Below are 18,040 nucleotides of genomic sequence, written 5' to 3' on the forward strand. Positions count from 1 at the left end.
ATTGATGGATGTACAAACAGAAAAAGTATGGTAAGATTCTGATCCACTGTGTATTATCATCTGGAAAACATCTGATTGGCTGCTCAGATTATCAGATTATCTACTAATCAGAAGATTGGTGTTTTCATTACTAGCTGCTCCAGTCTGCATGCCAAAGTATCCTTGTGGAAGATATTGAACCCTGAGTTGCTCTCAGATGCTTTCATTGTAGTCTGTATATTAGATAGAAAGCACTTAGGTAGAAATAGCATTTTAAAAAATTGTATGAATGGGTTTAAATGGGTCCATGAGTAATGTCATATAAAGTGCTTTGAATACTCGAGTAGAACAGTGCTACATAAGAACCAGACCATTTACTATTAACAATGATCCCAAAGACACTGGTAATGCAGCAAAAGCATTCCCAAATAGAAAAACACACATTGGAAGACTATCAGTCATGAATTGGCTTCCCCAGAGCGCAGACCTCAATATTAGTGAAGTTATGTGAGATCATCTTGGCAGAGAGTGGAGCAAAACACCGCCAACATCAAAGAAGAGCTTTATATTTGTAAACTTCTTAAAGATTGCCGCAAATTACAGCATCAGCGTAGCATGGCCTGGAGACAATCAGCTTGTGCCTCTGCTGAGTTATTATTAATTTATTATTAATTTATCCAACAGTTATAACCAGTCCTGTCATACTAATCTAAGAGTAAAGCATTTTGACTGGAAAGTGTCATGGAAATGTGAATGTAATTTTTTTTTTAAATTATTTGTAATTTCAAGAAGTATTAGTCAGAGGAATTATGGCTAATATGATATCTCACACCATTCAAAACTCTTTTTCCTAAATAATCTTGCTTTCCTTTTTCTTTTTCTTTTTTTTTTTAAACGATCTCCAATATGAAAAGGAACCTGCACAAAAGTAAAACACTTGCACCCTTAATGGCTTCTAAATATAGTATTTCAAATTATAAATCTTTCTTAATCCTGGTTTTGTGAGAATGTAAACTCATTATCGCTGCACCAGAATGCCACTCATGCTATTACGACTTTCACTGACCCAATGCCCTTGAACCTTTACAGGGCAAAACTCATTAGCTTGTGTGTGTCCACACTCAACATTAGTTATATTCAGTTCAGTTATTCAGTTACTCCCTAACAAGCACATTTTAAATGTCATCATACTTATATCTGTATACAACTTCTGTAGTCCTAAAACAGTTCCACCCCAAAAATGATCATTCTTTTATAGCAATCAATAGCACACACATTTACTCAGTTACTGACAAAGACACTTGATACATATATGGGAATTTGCCTGGGGTGATTTTGTAGCTTGTTAACTGGCAGACAGGTACTTGAGTTACTCACTACCTAAATTTATAGGTAGTGAGTAAATGTCCTCAGATATCCCCCAAGAACAACCTTTACTGCTGTCCTCAGCTGTCCATTTAATCTTGGTTGCATCTCACTGGTCTTTGCAGCGGGCCATGCCTGCTTTTGTAAGAGGCTTGTGTCTATGTAAAGCAGACCACATCCTGATGGATGACACTGCTAATCTGTGTTATGAGGAAGGTTGAGTGGTAAACTGACCTCCCTATTTACGTGATTTAAATATGTCAATGTCACATTTAGTTAAGAATCTAGCAGGCAAAGTATTCCAAGATCTGCAGAGTAATTCATATGATTTTCATTCACAAATTGCAAATATACTGCAGTTAAATTAGGCTGACAAGGCTGTCGGGAGCATCTATTTCTTAATATTAACTAAAAAAGTTCACCGACATTGATTTTTTTATTTTTTATTTGACCATATAACATTTTATACAGAGATAAATTATATATGTTTTTACAGTATAATACATGTTTCAAGTAGAACATTATAACATTGTTGTTGAAACTGGTCAGAATGAATCTTTCTAAATGCACTCATTCACATACATTCCTCACATTCTTATGATCCATCAAAGCACAAAAAATGTAGTAGTGATACTGCATAGACTGGCTAAATCTGAGCTGGAGTCTGAGAACATTGTGCTGAGTTTTATAAGCTGCTGTATGTTATAACTTTGACATACAAATGCTTACAATCACATTAGTCTCAATTAACGATTACAAAAAAGTAGTATACATAAAAATACACAATAAACACACATTTTGACGTTCGGAATAGTTGGTATCAGTTTTATGGAAATAAACTGTACACTTATTTAAAAAAAAATAAGAATAAAGTTAAAGTAAATAGGTGTATGACTGAAAGGGCATTGTTTGCGGTGTGGACATGCTCCTGAAATTCAGATAAACTATTTTTCATTTCTTCAAGAATTATAAATTATTGCCCAGATTAAAGTCTGCTTCAAATTCTCCTGAGAACCGAGGGGAAAATAATATTTCCTTTAGAACTTTTTTTTGTGATTTATTTATTTTGAGTATTTAGGGGCAGGTTAGAAGAGATTTTAAGCCATCTGAGGTCTATGCTGTATATGAGGACAGGCGGTTGGTAGCAACAGGTGGTGCAAAATGCTCAAGATGGACAATATGGATACTAACTTGCCTTTTTAGCAAGGCCCCATGTTACTAAATGGGCCACAGCAGTTGGATTTTGCTCATGAAACAACAACAATAGAGTAAAAATTTCGCACCATCAGAGAAAATGCCAAAGAAATAAAAGCCTTTCTTCAGTTTAACATTTCTTTATTGTATTTTTCTGTAAGTATTTAAAATTACAACCTCCTTAAACATTTCCATTCAATCCTGAAGAAAATTTTTTAACATTTGCATACATTTGAATGGAAACATTGTACTGTGTTTTCTTACTACTACTAGGGATGTAAAATTCCATGCTTTTTACTCAGCGTTATGTCACTAACTGAACAATGGCTTACAACCTGTAAGTCTAACAGAAATAACACAAATCTGTGTTATCTTTTACAGTACATTAGTTGTTTTATATCAAAATAATACAGATGAAAAGCAGTGATATCGCTTATATTGAACACTCTTTTTTCAGGAACATATAAGTTGAAAAATAACCTTGAAGTTTAACAAGTAAAATAAAACAACCTCTGTTAATCTTTAGTCCAGCACTCGTTGTCCAAACTGCATCTCTGGGAATCAACCCTTCATTAAAGTCATGCAATGTAAAGGCAGCCAGAACCAAAGAAGTCATGTTCACAAGCTCGTTATAGATAGTTGGGATATACATATTTAGGCAGTACTGACAACCATAGCCAGTTTTATCCATGTACAGCAACTATTTAGTATTTGATATGTGCTACAATAGATTTCAGTGGATGGGTAGCAATTCTGCCAAATATGACCCCAAATGTCAAAATGTATTTAAAAACACATAACATTTCTCTGATGTAGCAAAGTACGTGGAGTATTGGACATCGCCCTCATAATGATCTTATATACTAAATATCTGCTTGTAAGAGTAATGATGTCTCATACTTGGTTTGAGACATCTTCATCAACAAACCAAAAACAGCTGAAGATTTCTTCTGAGATCTTCAGCTGACATTTCAATCTGGCTTTTCTTTCACTGACCATCAATTATTTTCAGCATGTTTCAGCCAACAACAGAAACTGCTTGCAGTCACGTCGGAGAAAGAGAATTCTTCTTATTCGATGGCATGAAATCCATAAAAGAAGCACAGGTCTGTTTTCCACGGATAAACGCCTGTGATGCACCAGCCTGAATTTGCAAGATTGATTTATGTCACGGCTTCTGCCTAGCTGACATCAACAACCGTGTGTGTGTGTGTGTGCGTGTGTGTGGGTGTGGGTGTGTGGGTGCAAACTTGTATGTCTGTGTGTGGACAGTGGCTATGCAGACCTCTACTGTGTGCATATTAAGTGACAGTGTGTATATGTTTGTTTTATGTAATGGTCAATATGTGCTGTTATGCTTAATTTCTGCTGTTTGACCAGCAGTTAACCAGAGTCCCTCCCTCAGACTGTAACGGGGCAGACAATAATTCTGTCCTCCAGCATGACACTGACAACGAGGAAAACAAAGTACAGCAAAAACATAAGAAAGCCCAGACTCTTGCTCATTCTCCACTTGCAAGCGGCAATGGACATGATGACAAACAGCAGCATGAGGAAGAGAAGGACGATGGCGCAGAACAGGCCATTGCTGCTCACCTCCACTGGCTTCAAGTCATTGATAATGTTGAAAATGAGCCAGGGCAATGGCAGACTGGAGGGAGGACAGAGGCATAGAAAAGACAACAGAGAAGAATTGGGTTTTCTTGGCGCATTCTTATTTAAAAATGAATGGCTTGTGTGTTCTTGTTTATTGCCAGACTCACCCCACAGTGATGTCAAAGATGTTGGAGCCCACTGAGCTGGACACAGCCATGTCACCGAGGCCCTTTCGAGCTACAATCACACTGGTGATCAAGTCAGGAATTGAAGTGCCAGCTGCTAATATTGTCAAACCCATGATTTCTTCTGTGATCCAGAAAGTTTCTCCAACCTAAAATGAATAATATTCCAACTCAAATCTTCAGTTCTTTTCAGCCACACAAAACCTAAATCTACTAATGTGACAGCATTCTGTCAAGGAAAACATAGGTTAAAGTTATGATAACTCTGTCATTCAGACGTATGCATGAAAGTGAAAGACAGGGCCCCTACACTTCACAGTAATTGTGACGTGACGTTACATTTAGTTTAGTCAACAAGTGTCACTAAGAGCAGGGTTTGTAAGTCTGTGTGTGTGTGTGTGTGTGTGTGTGTGTGTGTGTGTGTGTGTGTGTGTTGCACACTGTATCAGCTGCTCTTGTCCCTCACACAGAATTTCAGAAATTGAGAAATATCTTCTGTATCAGGAAAAATCACCAAGAAGAAACATTTTAAGTTTCAGATGATAAATGTAGCTCATTAGACATGTCCAGTACAGGGTTGGACTGGTGCTGGAGCCTATCCCAGTTGTCACAGGGCAAGATACGTGGCCCTGGACCACCAGTCTGTTCCAGAGCTAACATAAAAGACAGCATCAGTCACACTCACATTCACAACTACGGCCAAGACAGAATAACTAACTAGCCTAACATAACATTTATGGGTTTTTTTTTCATTAATAAATATTTCTGGATAACGCACATTCATCTGCATGCATTGAGTTAAATCTGCTATACAAACAAATAATAATATCTAAATATAATCTAATCCTATTTAAAAAAAAATATTATAATAATTTCATTAAAACAAACCTAAGAGAACAATTATATTTCATGTATTTTAGAAGATAAAGGAAATCAGTCCATGGATGCTGCTTTAAAAACTAAAAATGACATGAGGCTTTCAATATCTGAAAATGTACTCATTTACTCATTGCCACTCACAGTTTGAATACATGGGACAAGGTGAGAGCATAATGACTAATTCTTATTGCACTTTTGGCAATGCTTTTTCACGTGGCGTGCTGCACCTGTAGAAGCTAAATTAGCAGGTGCACTTTGTCAGTAACCTTGTGCTTTTGTCCTGTCGCTGCACTTGTGCTCTTAAAATAGAGCGCTACAGGTTGATCTGACTGTGGCTCAAGACAGATTAGCCAGGATTAGTTCCCACGGTCACACATTTAACACCCTGACAGCTGCACTCTGACGAGAAAGGCCTCAGATATAGTGTGTATAGACAACAGGGTTGTTGTATGCTGCAAACAATCATACTCTAACATTTGTTTGTGAGTGCGTTGTGTGGGAAATACCTGATGAGCCCACCACACCATCAGGTAGGAAAAGAACGCAATCCAAAGGATGGAGCCGAGGAAAGTGACCGGGAAGAACCTTTCTGAGGTCTAAAAAACATAAAATAAGGCAATGTAGCTTCTTAGCCTATCACTTCTTTTTCGTCTAACTTAACATGTAAAATTAAGCAGTAGAGAGCATTCAAAGCACAGCCCTATACCCCTAAATTAAAGCTGTATGTAATATTCAGTAGAGCTGTGGAGCTCTATTCTATTTTCAAATAGGGTTTCAGTTTGTATTTTTATATTTGGTTGTGTGTATATCTACCTCTCTCCTGACATCAGGCAGCGTGAGCCAGAGAGGGAGGATGATTGGCAGGATCAAGAGGTAGGTGATTTGTTTCCTGGGAGTGTCAGGCCATGCCAGGCTCAAAGGCTTGTCTTCATCTTCATCTTCCTCACCATCCTGAGGATTAGTTCATGACCTTACATTGTAATATTGTGCCTATGTTGTACATAAATATATTTGGACATATTTCTTTGGGTAAACATAACTAAGTTAAATCTCCTGATTGTTTATAGGTCAAACATTTTGCTTTTGAAAAGGAGTGATGCTTCCATACCTCATCTCCTCCTGCAGCACCATTCATTGGTGGTGTAACTTCCACTGCAACATTTGTACTGTTTGTGATCTTTTTATCAGCTGGAGGTAGAAAGTAAGTAAAAAAAGTAAGTGCATTTTATTTATATAGCACAGTTAAAAACTGTGCTTAAAACAAGCAATAAAAGGTGTGTTGAAACAAAAAAGAAGAAGAAGAAAGAAGCAAGAAAGATAGAGGGACAATACTGGCAATAAAAAAGAGCAATAATATCATGGCAATAATTTATCAATATTAATTATAATATAGTTAGTTAATATAAAATAACAAATTAGAAATGTAGTCCAATAAAATAATCAAAGATCATATTTAATCTCCTCTACTGAGAAAAAGAAAAGATAATCTCTTTGTTTACTTTTTTTTACAAGTATAAAGCAGTTTGTGCATCTTTGTGTAAAAATTCTTGGATGATAACAGATCAGCTGTTCAACTAAAATGTATTGAATGAAATAAATCAGAGATTAATCCACAACCAGAAAAAAAAAACCCTCTAAATTACAGCCTGACACATAAATGTATTAATGCAATCACTGTCTATAAAAATATAAAACTTTTATCATTTTAACTGTTTCTTTAACATCAGTGAAGCAAGGGACAGTCACATTACTTACATTAATGAGGGAAAACATTAAAAAAAAAAGATTTAGTCTTCTCGTGAAATGAAAAGGTAGCATTTAGTTTTCTTTTTCAAAGCTTTATTGCCTGAACAATTCTTTCTTGTGTAGCCTGCCCATGATCTATTCCACTATTTTTTAAATTAACATACTGATAAATTTGTGTGCTGTTTCAATCATTCATCTATAAACTGATAAATAATTGCACAACTGATTTGTCACTTTATCGATGGGGGTTGACCAAAAGTACATTGGCGTTTCAGTATTCACTGGTACACACCTACTCCGTTGGCAGTGGCACCATCTTCTTTACACTTCTTCTTGGCCATTTTGTGAAGGATTGAAGCCTTCTCTTTAAAATGTCCTAAAACAAAAGAAACAGTCCTTAATGCAACATGTCTTAATACAAGCTCAATCATCCAGTTATGGAAATCCCAAAAAGTTGATTCTGTTCATTTGGACGTAGCGTTTTCAGTGGGGGAGACGTTTCGTCACTCATCCAAGTGACTCCTTTAGTCTCAGCTGACTGTAGGTTTCCCCAACCTTATAAACAGCACATTTGCACAATGACTGAAACTAGCCCACTGAATGAACAATGTAAATTGTCATGACCATTGATCAGTGGCTATGGTGTCATCATGAAGGCAGATGAAACAATGGTCTCGTATGATGTTACATCTCTCTTAACTTGTGTTGTTTGTAGTTCGTAAGAGATTTCAGGATGGCCCTAACCTCAGCATCAGGACCACTCTCAGCACAAACAGTGTGTTTGTTCTTGGAACTGTGTCTTCATTACGCATATTTCACATACAAGGGTCATTACTACAGGCAGAAATATGGGCATGCCGTGGGTTCCCCTTTTACACCCACTGTGGCCAACTTGTACATGGAAGAAGTGGGAAAAAGGGCTAGGGTTAGTATTGGAACAGCTGAGACACATTTTTCTAAACACAGCGCCTCTGTTGTTTTTAAACCCCAAAACAGGCTGCAACAAAAATTGGTGTTCCCCAAGGATCTGGTCCACTGGTCCCCTACAGTATAATGCCAGGAGGATTCCCATGATTTATACATCGGGGAAACCAAACAACCTCTGTTTCAGCCGATGGCACAACACAGAAGAGCCACCACCTCCTCAGTCTATTTACACATACAGGCCAGCGGACACTCTTTCAGTAAGGAGGACATACACATCCTGGACAGGGAGGAATGCTGGTTTGAGCGGGGAGTCAAGGAGGCCAAGGGAAGGACCATCTCTGAATCAAGGAGAAGGCCTAAGGGTGCATCTTTATTGCAATGCTGTGATTGCAGCCATTCTGCAACTCTCTTAACTGTCTATGCTCTTAAACCTAATCCTAGATATAAACCTTTCATAGGATATCCTTTTGATCTTGGGCTAGGCTTAATCTGTTTCTTGGAAACCTGAAGTTATTAACCTTTATTTAATCTCAAGATAAGTCACATTTGAATTTGTTGTGGTGAAGGAATGTAATCTTTATGTCAGCACATTGTATGTGTCACATTCTGTGTTTATTTGAAACATTTCTAATTTGGGAGGACTATAATGTTTGTGAGAGTGTACGTGATTTGTATCTGCACATGCTCACTCATACCCTCATTACTGAGGGGATCCAGTGTGTGTATCATGAGCTGGAAGATGCTGTTTCTCATCAGCGAGTTGTGTAGAGAAGCACAGCTGCCTTCCCTCTGCAGCCTGGGTTTAGCCTGTAAAACATAAAAGCACAAATACCAAATGTTTTTATGGATTCAAATGTAAATGCACACTTATTTTACGCATCATTATTTCTCTCTGTGTCCACTCATGGGTTTATTATAGTTGTAAACCATTGTCAGGTGGTGCCGGTCACAGCTTCAGTTCTTTAAATAAATAAAATTAAATTTGCAATGTTCCAAAGGGGAAAAAAAGATAATAAGACGTTAAGCTACTATTTAAAAATTAAATGAAAGCAGAAGAAACACATTTTTAAATAAACCCTTTTGAAAGATTTGAAATATACAGTGAAATATAGAAGTGGTATACTATGTTATGCATATAAAACAGTACAAATAAACTTACCGTAAGCTTGTTCTCGTCATCACTTGGGGCATTTACCTTTAGGAAAGAATACAGAGACAATAATATAATAAAAATATAATAATAGACATAATAATAGATTACTGTAATGGAGAATATAATAAACATATTAAATATGTAGTCAGTATATTCAGTATATTTAATAAAATGCCACCAACACTTTTTGTATTTGTGGCACTGGATTGGATTGCATTTAAACAAATGTTAATTAAAATAAACATGGAAGCTTGAGCTTGAGTTATTCACAAAGCACTTTGGAAGGCATTTTTAGATCAAGTATATGTAAATTTTTTCTTACAGCGGGGAGGGTAAAGACACCATTAATCAAGTAATTATGCAAAAATGAAAAGATTAAAAAATATTTACTCAAGATTTATCATCACCTTCTTTTTCAGTATCCCAGCTATTTTAGATGTATAACTTCAGTGGAGATTACATCACGCTGTTCATGTCCAGTATTTATTTAAACTTCCTCATGAAAGTAAACCATTGCACGTTTTAGGCACCTTTCCAACACGAAGACTACACACACAGGAGGATCTCACACTAATCTCAATCCCAGCCATGTTTTTAGATGGCATATACATCACAGCCATGTCACTATATAGCTACATACATATATACATGTCAAAGCTCCCTCAGTCCTAACTCACACTGTGCCACTGAGCTACACCCGTGGTGAAAGAAAACAAAAAAGCTGGATTTTACTCCAGAAAAACTAGCAAGGATAAAACAAAGAAAAGAAAACATGCACACAGACTAAAAGGACAAACCATGAGCAGCATAACTATATATACAAACTACCAAACCATTTGGCTTTTGGGGGGGGGGGGGGGGGGGGGAATCACAAATTGGATTCATATTAAAGGCTATAGAAGATTTTTTGCACCATTTCCAAGGTGAAAGGCAAATTAAAATAATATAAATTCTCAGTGTTTACTGTTCCAAAGTTGTCTCCCAAAATATTACTTCTGACAGGTTTGTATAAACATGATAATGCTGTATTTTTACTCACTTTGTTCCAAAGATGAAAATCTTATTAAAGGTAAAATAGCTTCCAAAGAACCAAAGAACAAGATAAATGAGAAGATATAGTTACTATCCTGAGTGCAATTATAGCTCCATTAGCAAAGCAACAGCCAAAAAAAACCCCAAAAACGATTTAGACGAATATTAGATTAGTATAGATTTTCTGGTCCTTTTACCTATTTGTTGTGTGATTGTGCTTGTCTGTTGTTTATAATCATGACAGTGTGGTCCAGAAACCTGACTGGGTCACAACTGTGCAAGAGGAAGCCATGGTACCATAAAGTAGTGTAAATGATGCAAGTGACATCATAATAAAGTACAGTTTCAATACTGGATGTGGTCCAAGACCTCATTGGTGTCACTGCTGGTGTGATCCTATTGCTAAATGGTCTCCACTTAATCTAAATGAGGTGTTTTACAAACACAGAGTGAACATGCTAAACTCAACAACAGAGGGTTTTCTAACTAACTTGATGGTTGGTTTTATTTTTAACAACAGGTGCCCTTCCTGCCACAACACCAAAATGGAATTTATGTCTCCAAATGAAACAAAACCAGCAACATTTCACTTGCCAAGCAAAAGCTTAAACCATTAAACCGGCACACTCTGGAGCCACAAAGTCATCATATACTCAACAAGTATCTCATGAACAAAATCGAGCACTAAAGTGGTCTCTGAGAAATATACAAACACAGACAAAATACCACACCTGGCACGTTTTCATGACTGAGTCTCCAGAGATTGAGCAGATAATCCCTTTAATTAAAACACCTGCCGCTGCTAGGGTTGCTAAACCAAGACACGGGTGGTTAAGTATTGTTTTTTGAAGTCATCACTACCAAATTGCTTTGGTCCACCTGGTTGTTTGGTAATAACAATTGTTAGAGATCAGTTTTCAATTTAAATCTAGTAAAACTATGTATCTTATCAGTCAGAGCCTTTTCTTCCTTTTTATATTGTTGTGAGTTCAAACATTGTATCATATTTCTCATTAGACTTATTAAACTCAGCTAAACAACATAATTTTAGAAGGTTTTGGCCAATCTTCTAAAACCATTTGATGGTTGAAGATGGAAGATGTGAATACTTCACAGCATTCATCTTACCCTTGTAATAATATGGATGATGATGATGATGATGATGATAATGGTAATAATAATGATGGGGATGATAGCGAGAAAAACATGGTCAAATGAAGGACCAAACCTAAAGTTAAGGAAGCTTGCCTTTTGTTGTCACCTGTCTTTCCTGGCCTCGTGATTTCTGAGCACTGTAAGCAGAAGCCAGCTTGGCATTAGGTCATGTTAGCTAATGCTCACATGGCTCATAAGAGTGGCTGGATGACAGAAGACACTTGCAGCCTGCTGTAGAATCTGTTGAGCCTGAAGCTGTTCTTTGGTAATTCCTCTTTGAAAGAAGCATTTTTTTTTTTAATTTCAATTTATTTTCTGATTGAAGTTGTTAATTAGATACTGCAATCTGACAAGTAACTATCATTTATAAAGTTTGGGTGTTTTTTTGCATTTTACATAACATATTACAATTTTACCAAGCTCTTATTATGTGTCATAATAACAAAATCCCTATTGTGTTAGTAATCTACATTTAATAAAATTGTAAATAATGGAGTAATTTTTTCTCTTTGCAGCACAGTTTCAGCCCACATGTTGTATTTTGAGATTTCTAAAACTATCTTGCCCAAAAAATGATTGTTGTCATTTTTTAAATTTCTATAATCATTGTGATAATATCACATAAAATTCTTCTGCAAGTTGTTTACACGTAAACCTGCCCTGCACAACAACCATCCACCACAGCTTTTTAAAATTTAATGCCAGCAGACTCAAAAATGTATAACTAACCTGTATTTTCCAAGATGTGATTTTCAGTAGTGACATTTCCTGTGACTACAGAGTGTTAAATAAAATTTTATGAATGACAGTAATTTTGGTTTTGGTATTTCTAATAATACATTTGTAAAATAGAGAACCAAAGAGAGTACCTAAGAGAGTACAAATATATGTGTATATGTGTAAAGGTTTTGATTTTGGACTGTTGATATGTAAAACAGATATTAATAACATACTGGTTTCCATATTTTTTACGGGTTTATTGGGAAATAATACACTCGCCTCCATCTCAGCTATGGTAGAGCTAGTTGAGGTGGAGCTCCTTGCACCAAGGGATGCTATGAGATTAGTTGAAAAACATGTTTTACACATTTTTTATTTTAGATGACTAACTTTGTGATATTTAGCGTTAAGCAGTTCCTCTGTGCTATGTAAAAAATCACCAGCTCAGCACAGGCCAGTTTCTGGATTAACAGCTATAACTTCAGTAAGTGCATATAGTCTTGTTTTTCTTTTCAGGGTCAGCTTTCCTTATGTTGGTATAGCTATTGTTTAGCTATTAAAGCTATAGCTATTAAAAGATTTACTAAACAATTTATTGTACTAAGCTGCTGTTCAAGTTTGGTGATCTCATCTTCTCCGAGCAGGTAACTATAGACACTGGAAGACAGCCAAGATGTAAAGTGCTGACCTCAGATCAGCACGTTTACACATGGATTTCCCATCATTCTACTGACCATCATGTCACTGGTGCAAAATCAGATCACCTTTTCATAATAAACATAAAGTAGAAATTACATAAAGTACACGTCTCTCTCTTCCTCTCTCTTCCCCTCTGTCTCTCTCTTCCTGACCATTTGAGCTGTGGGACTTAGCCAGGATTAATCAGCAGAGATCACCACTTTTAGACCAGCAATTTTCAAGCCCTCATGTGAAGTCATGCAGAAACCCACACAGGTCAAAGTGCTGTTAAAGAACTTGCTTGCACTCTCATCTGTGAGATCATCCTCACTGCTTTAAAAATTATTATAAATAAATAATAAAATATTCACAGCTGCACACTGACTCACTCTAAAAACCTGAAAAGATCAGCTACAATTTCTATCATAAATAAATCAAATGAAATTTGCATTCTGGGTAACAAGCATTTAAAAATGTAGTTATGAACCACAGCAAAAGTATTAAAAATCTAGGACAACACAATGTAATTCCAAAATATCCTCCTTCTTTATTCATGCACTAATGGAAAGGTGTTTTCTGTTTAATCCCACTGCCCTCTGCTGCCTTGTAGTACATGAGAGAAATGTAATTTGAACATTTCTTCAGTGCTCTGCAGACACTGTGTGAAAGTGTGCTTGAATGTATGTTTGCTGTCGTCACTGCAGGTAAGCAGTTGATAAGGGGATTAGAGAGAATTAGCATCTTTAGTCCCATCAGTAAGCAAACCAGCAAGTCTTCTCATCATCTCCTGCTACCCAAATGAAATGCATGCACTGAGCAAACCAACTTGAAAAAGTCCAAAGTACATACAAAATACAAGCTTCACAACACTATGAGCATAACTGCAGGCAGAGAATGAACTGTGCAGGATTGTTTCTCTCTGAGATCTGCTGATTCCTGCTCCTCCAGGTACCACCTGACTATTATTAGTGGCTCTAATGGGATTAGAGAGCATTAACCTGAGGGATTATTTAGGAGCTACCAACACATGAGAGCAAGACAGCTTGACATCCAGTGCTGGACAGCAAAAGAAGAAAGCTGTTCTTTGGTTCAAGTGAGGCAGCTCGGGGAACAGCTGATTCCCAGAAGGGCACAGATGTCAAACAGAGCTTCTGTAATAACAGTGATATTAAGTTTGATTAGAACACATGTGTATGTAATCAAAGGTTTAAATAATTCAGTATGAACTAAAATATAACAACTCTACAACGGAAATTAATTCTTAAGAAATTGTGTTGAAAAAGCTTAAATATATTTATATCATATTTCATATGCCCTTTGCCATTAATGGTAAAAATGCTGAAATAAAACCACTTGGAGTAATATTTGGAGAACATTTTGTCTGGTTTAGACCTACAAGAAAATTTCATGGGAGGAACTTTAAAGCAAATACCATCACATCAGAGGCCAAGAGCTAATATGCAATGTAAAATGTGAGTATTACTGAAGCAGCATGTATAGCAATGGATTGAATATGACCCTGATGGACTGATAGTGGATGATGGCAGATGAGGTTACACACATATGATTAAGAAATCGCAGAGCAACAGATTCAACTCCAGCTGTACCCAAACAATAATAGGATAGATGGTGAGTCACTGAACAACTGTTTCTGTTTCCATTTGTTTAAATGATTAACGATGTGAATAATGACAGAAACTGATGCTTAAATAAAAAAAAAAAACAGGGCCAAACATTACTCTATCATAGATAACAGCTCCCGCCCACTTTTTTTCTAATGTAAGGACACAGCTGGGAGAGCTAAATGAGGGACAGGACTTAACAGAGCACAGAAATGCACACGGAGGTTTGTACTAATAGTACTTTTCCTTCTCACATCATTGCTTCGGTTTTGGCGTTTTAGACTATATGGAATACATGAAGGAATTAACAATAAAAGAGTCCAATTGATGGTTAAGTCATCACAAAAAAATCTTAGTGTGGCACTTTGGTGGCAATTTCTGCATGACATGCCTTTTCCTGTTATTATCTGAAATAAATTGTAAAGTGAGTGTATATGTTAAATCTGTTCAAGCAAAACTTTGTGGTTAAGTAGTTTGGACCACCAACTTGGCTGATGCAAGTCTTTGGCAAATGTTCAATAATACCTGTGATGATCTCGATAGATGGGAATACAGTAAAACCCTAATAAAAATACAAAATTTGAATGAAATTAAATGCATGACAGATTAATCTAATCTTTAACTTACTTAAGTTTTCAAACATAAAAAATCTTAAGTCTTGTAATCCAGTTTAAATGGGGACATTGACTAGCTCTGTTACATCACTACTGTTCTAAGAGCCCTGCTGGACTCTGGTCTGAACTCCATTACTAAAAGTAATGATTAAAGATGAAGCCTGGTCTTAGTCAGCATGAATATGGTGTAATCTGGCTGTCTATCAAACATCATCTGAAGTACACAGGTGCACAAATGTTTATATCCTTTGAAAGTGAAATTAAGGAGATTTACGATGGATGACAGAATGCTGTCTGTTTAGTACTCAGGTCTCTTTTAACACCCTCTCAAATTCTCAAACCATGAATACTATTATTCTAAGGCTCAGCAGTCTATGTAAGTTTTCCCTGTTATGTAATTTACTTGGGAAAAATTTTAAACAGCAAAACAACAAGAGCAACAACAACAACAAAATAAACCACTTTGAAGCTTATACTTTGTACCACTCCTTTCCAAGTATGCAAATCAAGTGGTATAGTGTTGCTGGAGAAGATTCAGTGTCCTTTTTCTTTGTTTACTTATTTACAGTGCACTTTTCTTGGTTAATTTTATATACATGATGTTGTTGTTTTTTGATTGATTGATTTCATGTAAATCAATCAATCTATCTATCAATCAATCAGTTTCTTCATTTCAAATTAGACATTTTTCTTTCTGAGAAACTCCCTAGTTTTAGTATCCAAGATGTAAGACTCATTCTCCTGATACACTCTTTTAATTTAAAGTCTTCATGGTTGTTTGACCCAGTAGATTGAAGTGTGGATGAAAATCTTTTGTGAAATTTTTTGGCATTTCTATTTATTTATTTATTTATTTATGTTTTACGTTTTGGAACTTAACCTTGGAAGAATATTTATAGTCTATACAAAGCTGTCGCTTGACAATGATCAAGGGTGTTGTTGAGTAGAAAACATCTGGGTAAGAGTAGGGAGGATAAATGGATGGATGGATGGATGGATGGATGGATGGATGGATGGGTGGAGTCAGCTCACCTTCTGTGCATTCTCCAGCTCGTCCACCTGGTTGCTGCCCAAAATGCTTCTGATGATGAATTCACATTTGGCATTGAACTTCATGAAAGTTACATAGAAGGTGTAGAATAGCAGCAGACTAACACTTTCTTCCAACACAATTTGATTATCCAAAAAGAAATAGATGAGCATGAGCAAGCCAACGATATAGAATGAGACATCTCTGAACAGAGGCCACCAGGTGAGATTCAGCACCTCTTTGGAGAACAAGGCGCACATCCCAATTACAAATAGGATGTTGAAGACAGCCGATCCCACAATGGTACCAATACCCACATTGCTGTGGGAGATGAAGACTCCTATAACAGATGTGAAGAGTTCTGGGGCAGACCCACCTGCAGCCATGAAGGTGGCTCCTGCTACATCATCAGAGATCTCCAGCTTCTCTGTGATGACCGTGAGTGCAGGAACAAAGAACTCATCACAGACAATGGCTAAAGCTATGAACATGTACAACATGCCAAACATATGAAGCACTACGTAGCCCTGGCGCCTGTCCTCCACACTGAAATAGTCCGTTGGGTAGTCCCCATGATTCATCTCTATACTGGAGGATTTCATGGCCACCGGTGTATCCTCTGGTGCTGCTGAAAGGTTCCGGTACTGCAGAAGAGTTCTTTGGGGCATTGCTCCCTCAGCTGAGCGTTCAGCAGCTGAATCTACCTGAGTGGTCACTGATTTGGCCAGCATCAAGGCACTCCATGAACAGACTGTGCAGACAACCACCAGGCTGATGATAAAGCCCAAAATCCGTCCAGGCCGTAGCTTTCTCTTGACACCATGGTACAAGTGCATGGTACTCCTACTTTGAGGGCCCAGGCGAGGTGGTGAGCTGGAATATGCTATCAGGTCTTGATTTCTTATGGGTAGAATGAAATCCATTCTGTTTGGTGCAGGTTGTCAGAGTGGAAGTGTCTGGAATCCCCCAAAAGCTGGGTTGGTGGTGATATTGGCTATATTGGGTGGGGGTTTGACAGGCCACGGCGGTTTACCAATTGGTTTGCATGCTGCTGCCAGGTTTAAACACAACGGAAGCCCTTCAGTCTGATTCCAGGATCTATGCCATTTAAAGGTTTCCCCATATTACACACTGCAAGACAGAGAAAACAGAAGTTATAATACAAGTGTGCAAATGAAATATAGACATAAAAAGATATGCATAATAATTAACTATTTATCTATCAAATGGAAATCCCACGAGCCATTTCCCTCCAATGACAATAATAATCAGCAATCTTAATGAGTACCCTTTTTTCCCCTTTTATTTCTTTCCTTAAAAAAAAAAAAACATTTTCACTCCTGCTATCAGCTTTACTGTGGCCTCCTTGGCTCGAGTATGCCCATTCACCTACTTCTTTGCTATTTCTCAGAGAGAAACTTTGTTGGTTTAACTTTACTCATGAGTTTGATGAGTTGTTCCCTTCTGATTCTTTAGTCTTTCAAGCATTCTTGTTTCCTTTCAAGCATCCTGCAAGTATTGTTTTTGTAACAGTGTCACAAACTAAAACCCTTGTTAAAAAGCAGCTTCAGAAATAGCTATTCTCAAATCTAGAGTAAATTATATTTTATTCAAACACATAAACCTTCAAATATATTATTTTATTTTGGTAGAACTTAATTTTAAATAACAGTTAAAATCACATATAGCAACATTTTTTTTTCACTTGTAGTTTTTGTAATTTTGGTGTTGTAATTGGTCCTGAGAAAATGCAGTGAAAGCTTTTCTTTAACTATAGCTAGAACATTAGTGAAATCGCATTAGAGAGCTTTTTAATCCCCCATAGGATATACTTAGATTAGCCTCACGTCCTGCACACAGGTACCAAAAGGTAGACACCAACAAAATGAACAGAATGAAAAATGAGACCTGATGAGATTATTTTGCACATTAGAGTTATTAAACACTTATTCTATTCTACAAAAGCAACAATAATCTCTGAAGTCTTACAATTTTGTGCATCCTCATTTTTATCATTTAAATGTTTTAAAACAGCAACAATTTGCTGTCAGATGAATACTGAATCTTTTAGGTTATTAGAGTGAAGACAAATTGCAGCTACACACCAAACACACACATTCATCTTTTAGGTTCTCATACCACTCTTGGATATCTCCAGTTCGGTG

General features: G+C 36.8%; 1 protein-coding gene across 1 annotated transcript; it reads right to left on the minus strand.

Annotated features, from left to right (window-relative positions):
- Positions 1-1,799: 1,799 nt before the first annotated feature.
- Positions 1,800-16,798, minus strand: slc24a2b (solute carrier family 24 member 2b). Its single transcript, XM_084930829.1, has 9 exons — positions 15,878-16,798; positions 9,031-9,066; positions 8,567-8,678; positions 7,237-7,320; positions 6,307-6,386; positions 6,012-6,149; positions 5,705-5,794; positions 4,302-4,468; positions 1,800-4,189 (listed from the first exon to the last, which is right to left on the minus strand). The coding sequence occupies exons 1-9, from the start codon at positions 16,796-16,798 to the stop codon at positions 3,940-3,942; spliced, it is 1,878 nt and encodes a 625-aa protein (XP_084786955.1). The 3' UTR covers positions 1,800-3,939.
- Positions 16,799-18,040: the final 1,242 nt, after the last annotated feature.

Source organism: Perissodus microlepis, chromosome 6 (genome assembly GCF_051167445.1).
Source record: "Perissodus microlepis isolate ML-2025 ecotype Zambia chromosome 6, ASM5116744v1, whole genome shotgun sequence".
NCBI classification, from domain to species: Eukaryota; Metazoa; Chordata; class Actinopteri; order Cichliformes; family Cichlidae; genus Perissodus; species Perissodus microlepis.